This window comes from Saccostrea echinata, unplaced genomic scaffold, assembly GCF_033153115.1.
Source record: "Saccostrea echinata isolate AGI-Se365-2 ecotype Australia unplaced genomic scaffold, CSIRO_AGI_Sech_v1 ptg000030l, whole genome shotgun sequence".
Taxonomy (NCBI): Eukaryota; Metazoa; Mollusca; class Bivalvia; order Ostreida; family Ostreidae; genus Saccostrea; species Saccostrea echinata.
Genome location: NW_026889779.1, coordinates 14,808,445 through 14,823,247, shown reverse-complemented (window position 1 = coordinate 14,823,247; position 14,803 = coordinate 14,808,445). Strand labels below are relative to the sequence as shown.

The window sequence follows — 14,803 nt, the reverse complement described above, 5'->3', positions numbered from 1 at the left end:
GTATTGTTTGTAGGGGTTTTTTTTGAGATCGATCACTGTTCATTATCTTCACCTTTTTCATTCACTTTGGTGAATAAAACTACATTAACTTTGCACCCTTAAATAAGTACCTGGTAAGTTAAATTAAAATTCGTCATTCTTTCACATGGAAGAACACTGTTTTTTTATTGTGTAAAATTCTTCCTCCCATACCTCTTGGTGCTAATTTAAGCTTATGATTTAGAAAATATTAAACAGTTATATTCTGATAAGGAAAAAAATATGGCAATGCTGGGTATCCAACCTGATACCCTCATAATGTAGGATGAGTACTCTCCACATCATGCTACCGAGCCCAATGTTGAAGCAGCCATACTATATATGATAGTACAAATTATTTATAAAATGTATATCTAATTAAAACATGCCTGTATCATAAAAACAATACTTATTGTCATTTTAAGCAGTGGACTTTAAGTAGGTCAATGTCCTCGTATGTCTTGGGGGCCTTGGTTAAATAACTTTTACAGAATGGAGAGGTACTCAGACATAAACCTATACATATATCCCCAATGGATGCTGATAATGGATTTTGACAAGCATTATATCATTTTTGCTGATTAATATTTGATATATATATATATATATATATATATATATATATATATATATATATATATATATATATATATATATATATATATATATATATATATATATATATATATATAAGATAATGAAGTGTTTTTTCAGCAAAGAGCTAGGTTCACTTTAGCATAAAATGGCCCTGTAGATAAACCAATTTATCCACTAACACACTATTTCCCTTTCTCAACATCAATATAAAGTAGAGACTTGGCGCTTTCAGTTTGTATATAAAAGTTTCCTCTAAAATGTCCAGGTACTGGAAAACAGGTTGTGTGAAATTGCAATGTTCTTGAATTTTGCAGAAAACAGGTGAATATGAGAACCTTCAACAAAGAATTAAAATATGAGCACACCCCTCGATCCAAAAATTAAAGAATGTTTTAAAATCTTAATGAGCAGTTCTTTCATAATATATTTGCACAGTTTGGATCGGAGGTTGTGCTGTATACGAAATATTGAAAAATAGCATCATATTTTGGCCATTTTTGAAGAAATATTCAGGATATGTGAATGATGACGCAATTCATGACGTCATAATGCATTGACTAGCAAGAAAATTACGTCATTTTTGGTAGAAATTTAGTCAACGCGTGTTCAAGTGATATTTATTGCCTTGTCGACTAAAACTATGCAGTTTTAATTTTTCAGAAATTTATAGGGCTAAAAAAGGCCCTAAGTGGCCCTTGCTCTTTTACTACTATCCCTTGATTGAACATCACAGACCTATTTACTAACCTTGTCTGCTTGCCTTGCCTCCTCTATGTAGTGTGTGGTAATTATGATGGCCGTTTTGGAATTGAGTTGTCTTGTAATATTCAGTAAATGTCCCCAGATTCTGCAATTATTTATTAAATACATATATGCATTCTGATGCAAGTAGCAATCAGTCTGTCAGATATAATCCTTCTGTTAATACATACATGTATACTGTACGGAAAAGAGAAAATGTATGGCTGAACCAGGAATTGAACCCAAGACCCCTGCATCATTAGTCAGGTTCTCTAACCATGGAGCTATCCAGGCCAATTTTCACGACCCAAACCATTACATTTTTCCTCCTTAAATTATCTTTGCCCTCAAAGACACAATCCAAGTTCTTTTTTCCCCCTTGCAGGACTTTCACCTGCAAGTCCAGGGGTGGTCAACAGCACTAAAATATGTAACAGGAATGAAGAAAATGTATGGCTGGACATGGAATCAAACCAGGGATCCCTGCATCACTAGTCAGGTGCTCTAACTGAGTTATCCAGGCCAATATTTACAGCCCAAACCATTAAAATACACATTGGTCCTTTTTGGGTTTTTTAAAAATTTTTTTTTACATCTCTCTTCCTCTCTCTCTTTCTGTCACTGAATATCTTTATTTTCTATTCCCTCCACCACTCAGGCCTACAGATGGTTCAAAGGTCTATTTTCCCCCTTCTCTCTCTCTTTATGGATTGACTTACTTTTCTCTAAGTATTGGATCCACTCCTACTGTTGGTTCATCTAGAATCAGTAACTCTGGCTCCTGCAGTAAAGCGACAGCCAAGGATACCCGTCTTCTCTGTCCACCACTAATAATAGAGGAAACAAACAACTCATTACATTGGAAACAAACAACGTAATATTATGTAGGAAATACAAAACTCATAACAAAGGAAACAAACAATTAATAACATAAGAAACAAATAACTACCGGTAGTGTGCTTTATGACAAAAATTAGCAGTAAATACCTGACTTGCATTTATATAATAGGCTCTATCTCTGGAATAAAGATTTTTATTTATAATCTTGTTTCTAAATATTAACAAAAAAATTACATAATTCTGTTTTTGATAAAAATGCTTCAATAAAATTTCAAATAATTAACAAGAGGCCCAAGGACCTTGACATTCACCTGAGTATAATACAACTCCGTAAAGGATCCATAGCATGACAATTTAATAATTACCGGTATATGATAAAACCAGATAAACTAATTAAAGAAGATATGTTTCTCAAAAACAACAGAAAAACGATGATCAGGGATCATAAAAATCAGCAACAAGCCATAACATGATTAAGGAAATCTACTTCCTTGCCTATATGTACCAGATCTAACTATGCGAGCATGCTCATTTGTCATTATCATTAAACTTAACAACACAATAGTGCTTGAGCATGAAACACAATATACATAGAGTAAACCCAGCTTAATTCCCATTTCACTGGCCTCTCTGGTCCTTGAATAACATTAAATGTTAAAAAAAAAAAAAAATCTGGTATTTTTCTCTCATTTCTATTTTACCTATTATTGACAAATCTACCTAACCATAAAAAACTAAAGAAGTACTTTTTGTTTTATACATAAATAATCCTGTTTAATTCTTTTATTCAACAGACATATCAATTATCAGATGTGAATAACAAAAGGGAATAACTTCTCAAAAACTATAGTACATGTACAAATTTCCCTTTAAGATCAACAGAGCCCTGCCCAGCACCAGAACCCCTGACCCAGTGGTCAATAATTTCAAAAACTCTGGTAAAACAGCCTTCATCATTACAACTGTGTACTCTGTTTGCCTCCTAGATTCCGAGGAGCAGAGAACATTTTTCAAAGAATTAATGCATTTTCATTAAATGATCTATAAAGCCAGGTCCCAACACCAGAACCTCTAACCCAGAGGCCCTGACTTTCATAATTTTGGAAGAAGCACCCTTGCTCATCATAACCATGCACTTAGTTTGTATGCTTAATACCCAGAAGCAGAGAGGATTCTCAAAGAATTTATGTATTTTCACTATATGATCAATAGAGCCCCACCCTAACACCAGGACCCCTGACCCTGGGGCCATGAATTTCATAATACTGGGAAAGACACTCTTTTTTTCTCATAAACAAGCACTTAGATTGTTTGCTAAATATACAGGAGAGAAGATTTTTAAAGAATTAATATACATTTTCACCACATGATCAATAGAGGCAGTAATTTTGGTGAGGGTTCGATGCTTATTATAATCATGCCAACAGTCTGAACAGCTTGATGTCCAGGAATTAAGAAAAAATTGTATTAATTTTGATGTTAGTCCCACCCCACAGGCCCCAGTGGGAAAGAGGCCATGAAATTCAGAACTTTTGTTCCCCTTTGCCCATAGATGCTATATACCAAAATTGGTTGAAATTGGGCGGGCTATTTTAGAGGAGAAGCTGAAATGTTCAAATGTTAATGGACAACTGATGACACACTAAGATAGACGAAAACAGATACATGTAGCAATAGAAAATTTAAGAATTATAGGTTGCTTTTGTATTCTAAATATTGCCTTTTGATGTTTTATATGCACTTTTTATACAGTATAAACAGCAATTTGATAACCTGTAGTTACTGCGCTTGTTTCCATGTCACATGATTTGCTGTAGTGAAATGTGTGTTAAAATCATTTCATAGAGAGTACAAACAAGGGAAGTGATTCAAATATAGTTTATTGAATGACCCCAGAGTGTCACTGAATGTGTGTGAAAAGTATATGCTTCAGACATCTTGCCAGATATCTTAAAAGTCAGTGCTGTTTTAAATACATAGCTATGGTACAAATAACAAGATTCTATATATAGGAAAGATACAATACTTTTAAGCACAATATTTCAATTTACATGCATACTTTCAGGTGGCATGAATATAGGTATTTTACATAATAAAGAAATATAACATACCCCTTTTAGTCTATCAAATGAAATTGAATAGAATAATAGGTGTAAACAAGATTACGACTTGATCTCTATTTAGTGTACTTTACTTCTTTACACCTTGTCATTATAAACTGTCCCTTCCATCAATCAGAGAAATCTAAAATAAAGTGTTACTATTTATAGGATTCACCTTAAATTTTCAATGAGTCTGTTTGCTTCTGGAAGAGTCAAGAACTGGAGAAGGAATTCCGTTCTACTTTTTCTGTCACTTCTAGACATCCTGTGAATTCTTCCAAAATAAGATAGGGTCTCCCCGATCGTCATTTTGTAAAATAAGGCTATTTCCTTAAAAATAGAATTGCCATTAATTAGCAGGTTCAGAGCAAGGTCAAGTAGTCAAGGACAAAAATAATCAAAGGGATGAATCTATGCCTTAAGTTTTGTCATCATAAGTAGAGCTATAAAACTAAAATATTTCTTATGATTTCTCAATCCACTCCATTGTTAATAAGTACCTCTTCCGGTAGGAATTTCAAATAACATTTCAGTAACTGTAAGCTATGGTCAAAAATGACAGTCATGCATGCACTTCACAGTTTGACTCTAAGGTCATTCAAAGATGTTGAACTTTAGACCTACTTGGTTATGTACAGTACACATTCATTCAAAGTTGGATAACTTTAAAACATTTATACCAGATTAATAGGTACTTAACAAGCAAATTACTTAAAACCTTCAACTTGACAACTTAAACAATATAGGGCACATGCAACAACAGCATGACTTATACATGTATATAATTCCTAGATAAAATATCTATGCAAATTCGATCAATGATGAACTCCTGGTTACTTGGAATTTAGGCCTTCTTCATAATTTTTTTCCCCGGAACTGACACTCATCTGCAAAATTTTGGTCTTAAATGCAATATGTTAAGCATCTCTGGTATTGATCACCCTAACTGCAATGGTTTTTCAAGTTTAGTCAAACTAGGGTTAATAATAACCCAGGAAGCAACATCCAATGTATGGTATTCACCATTGGTGATTTGATAAACTTTCTTGAGGTACTTAATCACTTATTCACTAGATATGAATCTAGTGAAATAGTGAAATCATCCATACAAAATTGGTCAACAATAGAATTAAAGCTATTTGCATACATACATGTATTAACCTACTGTGATGAAAATGAGGGGACCTCAAATGTAGTACGTAGCATTGCACATGGTGTTTTATGCTTCAATTTTGAGATAGAAATATGGCCTCTAATGACCACTGCAATAATTAAAATTTATATCAACTGCAATGAAGTAGACAAAAACACCATCTACACATATAATGCAAAGAAATATTTTCATGCTCATCACAATAGCTTCTGGTGGCTGCTAAACCTTTGGAAGAGTGATTTTTGTTGATCTAGCCTGGACACAATAATTGTTATAGTCCATTTAGTTGTCAAATAGAGCAAATTAATGATGTCATTAGACAGTTCACATCTAAAGCTGGTTTGCATTTCTTTCAACAAGATTTGTATTTCCAATGATCATGGCAATGGAGGAAAGCTAAAGTAGAAGTGTAAGTATATTGTATATATAAAGCACATCTGCAACATTAGTACAAAACATTACAGCACATCTGCAACATTAGTACAAAACCCTACAGAACATCTGCAACATTAGTACCAATCATTACAGAACATCTGCAACATTTGTACAAAACCCTACAAAACATCTGCAACATTAGTACAAAACCCTACAGAACATCTGCAACATTAGTACCAATCATTACAGAACATCTGCAACATTTGTACAAAACCCTACAGAACATCTGCAACATTAGTACAAAACCCTACAGAACATCTGCAACATTAGTACCAATCATTACAGAACATCTGCAATATTTGTACAAAACACTATAGAACACCTGCAACATTAGTACAAAACCCTACAGAATATCTGCAACATTTGTACAAAACCCTACAGAACATCTGCAACATTAGTACCAATCATTACAGAACATCTGCAACATTTGTACAAAACCCTACAGAACATCTGCAACATTAGTACAAAACTCTAAAGAACATCTGCAACATTAATACAAAACTTTACAGAACATCTGCAACATTAGTACAAAACATTACAGCACATCTGCAACATTAGTACAAAAGCCTACAGAATATCTGCAACATTAATACAAAACCTTACAGAATATCTGCAACATTAGTACAAAACCTTACAGCACATCTGCAACATTTGTCCAAAACCCTAAAGAACATCTGCAACATTAGTACAAAACCTTACAGCACATCTGCAACATTTGTCCAAAACCCTACAGAACATCTGCAACATTAGTACAAAACCCTACAGCACATCTGCAACATTAGTACAAAAGCCTACAGAATATCTGCAACATTAATACAAAACCTTACAGAATATCTGCAACATTAGTACAAAACCTTACAGCACATCTGCAACATTTGTCCAAAACCCTAAAGAACATCTGCAACATTAGTACAAAACCTTACAGCACATCTGCAACATTTGTCCAAAACCCTACAGAACATCTGCAACATTAGTACAAAACCCTACAGCACATCTGCAACATTAGTACAAAACCCTACAGAACGTCTGCAACATTTGTACAAAACCCTACAGAACGTCTGCAACATTTGTAAAAAACCCTACAGAACATCTGCAACATTTGTACAAAACCTTACAGAACATCTGCAACATTAGTACAAAACCTTACAGAACATCTGCAACATTTGTACAAAACACTATAGAACATCTGCAACATTAGTACAAAACATTACAGCACATCTGCAACATTAGTACAAAACCCTACAGAACATCTGCAACATTTGTACAAAACCTTACAGAATATCTGCAACATTAGTACAAAACCCTACAGAACATCTGCAACATTTGTACAAAACACCTACAGAACATCTGCAACATTTGTACAAAACACCTACAGAACATCTGCAACATTTGTACAAAACACCTACAGAACATCTGCAACATTTGTACAAAACCCTACAGAACATCTGCAACATTTGTACAAAACCTTACAGAACATCTGCAACATTAGTTCAAAACCTTACAGAACATCTGCAACATTTGTACAAAACACTATAGAACATCTGCAACATTTGTACAAAACACTATAGAACATCTGCAACATTAATACAAAACCCTAGAGAACATTTGCAACATTAGTATAATTATAACAGAATTTCAGTATTTTTAACCCAAGGATGTTGATGAATGAAGCTCCAATGAAAAGAGCTACGCATGGTAACTCCCGATTCCCGCCTACATTTTACAACCATTTAATTCAATATTGATGACAATTTGGCCATAAAATCTTTGTTAAATACAAAGAACAGTTCAATGGTAATTGATTAATTATTTTAATTCCAGTGCTAAATAGTAAAATATCCCTAATTCCAGCTCTTGAAATAAGGGAGGTAGACGATATTTTCCACTGAAATCGGGCTATAAAGCATCACCACATTCTGAAATAGTCCTGGATATGAATAAATGTTTCTTAAATCTTTTCTTATGTTTTATGCATATAAAATTAAGCATATATATTAGTAAAATATAATGTTTCAGTTGTAAAGCACTTGGAAATTGCTGAAAAAATAAGCATTTTTGTCGTTTTTTGTATATAAACATATGTTCCCCCCGTGAAACACAAAAAGCTTTGGTATGAATTTGTGAAATGACAGTCCATATTATCCGTAAAAAGGAATTTTTGTTTCACGGGGGGGGGGGGGGGGGGGGGAAGATGTTTTAAGAATATTTTCCGTTTTCCGTTCATTTCTATAGTGAAAAACACGAGTTTTACCAAAATTTTAGAGTTATCTCTCGTTGTTTTCCCAAAGAGGTAATGTTTTATGAAAATCCATATAAATATCAATATAAATATTAAAAATCATTCGAATATCTTAACTTTTGAAAATTGACTTGGAGGTAGGTGGGAGAACAATTCTATTGTTCACAGTTCTTCCCAAATATTACAGCACATATACATGACAAGATCGACCAAAATTTTCACAGAGATTTTTTGTTTACTTTTAAAAATATACAAAATCCAATAAAAAAAAAAGAGTGACCAATGGACAGACAGAAGGTAAATTGGGTAATAAATACATATATATAATATATAATATATATAACATAATAATATATAAATATATATAATATATAAATAAGGTAAATTGAATTTTCAACACTATGCTCACATTTCTTCAGTAAGTTCAACTTTATTATAACTAAGGTGCTCAAAAAAAATGTTGAGTCAAGTTCATGACTGTGGATATGCTGGATCCTGTGTTGGACATTTCCATGCATGCTTTTGTGAAAACATATAAGAATACTTTGACCATTTTTATGCTTCCATTCTTTTTATATCAAATGATAAAATGACCTAAAACTCTCAGTCACTGAATGCAATGTCTGATATATTGTAGATCTAAAGCATGATATTATTTTATACTGACCATGAAAACAGGTACCCTAATCCAAAAGAAATGAGTGAACACTTTATGAATTTTTTTTTTTCAAAATTTATGAAACATTTTCTTCATAATTTTCTTTTGTCAGGTGAATATATCTATAAACAAAAGCAAAAACAAAATAGTATATTTTAAGAAAAAAAAAATCTTACTTGAGGCATGTACCCCACTAGATGTCCTGGGACCCCATGTCCTCTGGCACCTGGTCTGTTGCCAAGGACAATGACATTTCCAGAATCAACCTGTAGTCTTCCCACAATGCATCTCAGCAGGGTTGTCTTCCCACAACCACTTGGACCAAGAAGTCCATATCTACATCAAAAATAACACATATGGTTTTTTTTTTCTATTATGTAAAATTTACACATGTAGAAGAATAAATTGGATGTTTACATAAAATAAAATAAAATAAACTTGTATAACCCAGATGCTGTGTATCCCAAAATCTTGTCTATTACCATGTAAACTTTAAGTCCCTTTCAGTAAATTCAACTGTTTAAAATGTTGTCTTACCTGGAATGTTGTCTAATCTGGCTAAATTTCTACAGAACCAGTGGTGTCCAGATTAGACAAATTTTACTGTACCTGTATACATGTATATATGTCAAAGAAAAAAATGTGTAAGTACATCTGTACTTATTACTTACATTGTTCCTCGTGCTACAGTCATGTCAAGATCCCGAAGGACTTCCAGCTTGTTTTTGCCTTTTCCATAGCTCTTATACAAGTGTCTTGTCAAGACAGCTATATCCCCCATATCTATAACAGAAAATTGACATTATAACTGATAGGGTTGAAGCTTATTACAAAGAGATTGTTCCCCTGGGATTAACTCCCTGAAATGAGGGAGGATCATAACATCACTTCCTTGCCAAGAAGAAAGCACGACTTTTTTGTATGATTTTGCCAAGAAAAAGGAAATACCAATTCTTTTATGATTTTGCTAAGAAAAAGAAAATAGCATGATTCTTTTATGACTTTGTGCTACAGCACTAGAGCAGCATATATGGAGATTCTTTATTAACATTTATTGATGTTATGACAATGATACATCTTTAGAGCTTATATCTGAAAGTGTGCATAATTATAGGCTATTAGGAAATGCCATTAACTTTGTGGGGGCATTTATTTTAACTTCTCCTAAGCATGTCAATGGATAGTTTAGGATCCATTTGCATGGGAATCCCTAGGCATATCAATGGAGAATTTAGGATCCATTTGCATGGGAACCACTAGATATTCAGAAGTCATTGGCTTATTAGCAAGTGGTCAGATGACTACCCATGCACATTAACTTGCTAAAATAAAAGTTACTTTCCAAGATTAAAATTTGATGAAGTTACATATAAATATACCCACAAAATTTCACAGCATCAACTAATCAGTACCCTATTTGGAACCTGGTCAAACAACTGGTAACTTACTTTTCACGGCTCAATTGATTGTAAAACATATAAAATACTAGTGAATTCATATTACCATATGATCTCTTTTAAAAGGTTCATATACTTATTTAACCTGTTATAAGTACAGTCCCACTGTTCTACACTCTATCAAGCTATATAGTGCTCCTAACCCGGTCCAGTACAGTCTCTTGATTTAGCGATACAGTTTGAAATAGCTATATAGCTTTATCAAGCTATTCAAAATAGCTTGATAAAGCTATTTATATGCAGTTTTTCATAAAAATGTATCTTTGTAAGAAATTAACAAAAAGTCGCAAGTATTTGACTATTCAAATATGTACTATCAAAATAGCAATTCAAATCAAAGATATTTCTAACACTGCAGCTTTTGAATACTTTTAAGTAAAAGATGAATTTCCATTGTTTGAGTAGCACACTACCTTGTGTGCAGTGAGGCATGGATAAGTATGATTGCTTCTCATTGTGCTCAATTATTACCAATCAATATCACCTTGTTGACCATAACCAGATAACTGACCTCCTTTATAATTTCATTCAAGAAGTAACTGTATGATCACTAATCAATTGCTTTATATAGCCCCAAAACTTTTAGAACTTTGAGTACAAAGTCTCTCAGAGAGTCGCAATTCAGTGAGTGATTTTTACATGCATTGTTTTCAGAAGAGTTCAAGGTAGAATATTATCACTGCACCAAGGTGCGATTTTTTTTGTACATGCTGAAAAAATAACAAATTAAAGAAAAAAGTGTGATAAAATAGCTAAATAAAGCTATTCTTAATAGCTTAATAAAGCAAGCTATATAGCTAAATCATGAGATTGTACCGACCTGCTTCTTGTAACTTATAGAGAGAGAGAGAGAGAGATAGAAAAGGGATAATAACGTGTTAAAATAGCCTTATATAGCTTGTTTGTGTGTGTGGGTACGATAAGGCATACTTTTCCTTTTAAAAATCCACTTGTTCTGTGATTACATTTGTTCTGAATTCAGATTCATGAGTTTGTTCAATGACAATGCCAAATCCAATGGTTGCCACACACTCCCCCAAACAAACCGGAAGTAAAACGATGTCTTTAACAAGTAGAGTTAAAAACGAAACCGTAGAATTTCCGGAAATTTAATAAGCTGTTTGACAAGAGGCCCTCGGACAACAACGCTCACATGAATTATTGACTCTACCTAATGCTGTTGAGCAAAAAGATTTTCGATTTTCGATTTCTTTTCTTTCTTTTTATTAACCAAATTGTGGCCTAACCCCCTCCCCCCCCGCTGGAGGGCAATGATTTAAGCAAACTTGATCCTACACTTCCTAAATATCCTTCCAAATTAATACATTGCATGATTAATAATCCCCGGTAGTTATCAAGAAATTAAAGATTTTTTCCAAAGGATCCTTGCATATTAATGTGATCAATCATTACCACCCCCCCCCTTCTTGAGAAGAAAAGATTTCAAAAGATTTTTTCCTATACCAGTATATTCCCATGTAAAATGTATATACACTATTCATTATTTTTAACCAACCCTTCCTCTGGGATCATGGAATCAACGAAGGAGACATGGGTGAATTTTAACAAGACCTGCAGAATGCTATAGCGTCATATATATAACGATCATATTCAATCTGTATTTTTAGCATTTAGAATAAAGTTCTCATTATTGAAATTCATGAAATTATGATGAACAAAACTTTTCTTAGGAAAATTTTCTAGGCAAAAATTATTCTGTTATTAAAAAATAATGTGGTATTCGTGGGGTTCGAAACCTAGCAATAAAAATCCTGAATGTCCTTTTCCTTCGAGATTCTCACACTAACCACTACTCTACGCAGCTCCTGATGAATAGTAGTATTTAAATCATGCTTGTGATATGACCCTTGACTAAATGGACTTCATATCGAAAAATGTTGTTATTTAGAATGAGAAAATGACCCTTTTTTGCCCTCGTTGGTGTGTGCATGAAATTTCATAGGGAAATAATTTCAATCTTTGTGAGATTTTTTGCAAATTGTGGAGATTTTTACATAAAGTAAACATTAATATTAGATGAAATATAAAAAACTATTTTTTTTATAATTGAAATTTAATTTTTCACTTTCATGTTTGTCGCACTATAGGCATTTCGCTCTCCTTGTTCGCCCATCTTCTTTGATTCTGCACTACCCATCGGGCCACTTTCAAGAATTTACACTGGATTTATCATATGCTGATAGGAAGCAGTTTCAGTTTGAGGAGAGGGTGGGCATATAATCTAACAGATTCATTTGGGGGACACAACCAAGCAAAAATCCTTGCCGAAGAGAGAGAGAGAGTTACTAGTATTTGGTATTATCATTGAAGGGCCACAATCATTAATTAACTTTGTTTTCTATTGTACGAGGGCTGTTCGAAATGTAATGTGTATTGCACCAAAGCGCGATAACGCTTTGCTCGATTTCGTTGATGATGATACTCTTGAATAGCTCTATTCAATACCTTTCTAACGGTATAAACAGGAGCCTTCAGCTCCACAAAGTTTTAAACTAAAAGTCATCATTTCAATAGAGCCAGTCGTTCACCACTGTTGTAAAAATGGTTGGGTATTGAAGAAATTAGAGCTTATATAAAAGTTCGCACAAAATTCGGTCTGACATTCGGTATTGCAGATTTTTATGAATTGGGGGAAGTTTATGGGTCTGATAAGGTATCTTATGAGACAGATCATAGGTGGAGAAAGAAATTTCTGACTGGCACATAGTCCTTCAAAGATGCAGCAAAATCTGGCCGACCTGTGGCTGTAACAGGCATGGCAAATGTCTCAAAAGTATTTGGAAAGTACGAAAGATTTCGGCCAGATGGATGCCGCATATATTGACAGATGACCAAAAACGGGTACGAGTACAAACCGCTAAGCAATTGCTCAAAATGTTTCCCAAATTCATTTGCAAACATTGTAATTGGTGACGAAACATGGGTTCACTATTTCGAACCAGTAAGAAAAACTGGAAACAAAATATGGCTAACTAAAGAGTTATGCCCAAGACACGATGTAGTTACGATATCTAAAGATTACTTTTTTTTTAGCTTGCTACAATGTTTCTTTTTACTTTTGTGTATATTAGAATACTTTCTGTTTACAAAGTTTTCCTTACTGTCAATATCCACGATATCGTATCGATATCAAATCATGATTGTTCAATAGATTGTGGTTATCACCCTTAGTACATGTATTGTGTTTATTAACATGTGAGTTAATTGAATACTATCACTTAATGAAGTTTTCCTGTAGTGTCGATATCGTCAATATCAATGATATCGCTTCAAAATCGAATCATGTTTGCTCAACCCCTGGTTAGTACCGTGCTTGCAATTGTGCATGTTTGTCTTTGTTTAAATACTTTACATTGACGAAGTTTGTACTTGCCATCGATATCGTCGATATCGACGATATCGTTTTGATATCGAATCATTTTGCCATCATTCTTGTGGCTGTATTACTTTATGCAATACTCGTGCATACGTACTTTCTAATTATTAAGTCTGCCCTACTGTCGATGTCGACAATATCGTATCTTTATCGATCGAATGATGATTGTTTAAAACATAATATTTTTACTAATTTACCCTTACCTCTAACTCTAACCCCTGACAATAATAACCTTTAACCATTTGTAAGTCATCCTTATTTATTTGCATATTCATATGCCAATAATGAATCAATATCGGCGTTGCTTGTGATCTTGTATAATTGTGTTATACCTCAACGTGAAAATAAATTGTACAAATCAAGATTGATATTGATACGATATCGTCATTGTATTGTTGAGATCGACGTAGCATTAACTCTTACAGAGGGTATCCAGTATTTCCAGTTTCATAGTGCTGATCAGGATTGATATCGATACGATATTGACCTGCATCATATTGTCGATATCTAATTTATTCTTGGACATGTAACTAAACACGGTAAACGGGCTGTTGTTGCCAAAAGAACCATAAGCACAAAGAGGTTCTTTATTGCATATTCTCCTGTGATTAGTATAGCCGTGCAAATTCTGGTGCCGAAGGTCAAAAGTGTTACAGGTCAGTATTACCGAGATATTATACTAAAAAATCTCAAGAAATATTATCATAAACACGCCCTGTGTCAGGATTTAGGCATGTTTATCTTCTTCATGATAATGCTCCATGGCATACATCTTAGCTTGTGAAGCAATTTTTGAAGTCGGAGAAGGTTACCGTCTTGTCACACCCACCATACTCTACAGATCTAGCCCCATGCGACTTTTTCCTTTTTCAAAAATTTACTGAAATGTCCTTATCTGGTCGTCGTTACAAGTACCGATAAGCCTTTGGCTCAGTCAGTGCCTCAAAGGTCTACCCAAATGAGTGTTCCGTGACGCATTTCAGAAATGGATTCAGAGATTGAAATTATGTATTTCAAACCGCAGAGAATACTTTGAAGGGAAAAAGTTCATTTCACTATTTCAGTCGAATGCTTTTGAGATATCGTACAACATACATTACATATCAAACAACCCTCATATAGTATACACTAGCATTTTTTTTTGGGGGGGGGGGGGGAAGGCACGG

At 33.7% G+C, this 14,803-nt stretch overlaps 1 protein-coding gene across 1 annotated transcript in view; it reads right to left on the bottom strand.

The window, feature by feature from the left end:
* Nucleotides 1-9,589, bottom strand: part of LOC133197366 (ABC transporter G family member 20-like) — a 28,068-nt gene extending 18,479 nt beyond the window's left edge. Inside the window, exons 1-5 of the mRNA XM_061333362.1 lie at nucleotides 9,455-9,589; nucleotides 8,960-9,119; nucleotides 4,474-4,628; nucleotides 2,076-2,183; nucleotides 1,363-1,462 (exon numbers count right to left, since the gene is read on the bottom strand). Of these exons, the coding sequence (XP_061189346.1) occupies nucleotides 1,363-1,462; nucleotides 2,076-2,183; nucleotides 4,474-4,628; nucleotides 8,960-9,119; nucleotides 9,455-9,564 (633 nt within the window). The 5' untranslated portion in view covers nucleotides 9,565-9,589. The remainder of the gene's footprint in view (nucleotides 1-1,362; nucleotides 1,463-2,075; nucleotides 2,184-4,473; nucleotides 4,629-8,959; nucleotides 9,120-9,454) is intronic.
* Between the last annotated feature and the right edge of the window lie 5,214 nt (nucleotides 9,590-14,803).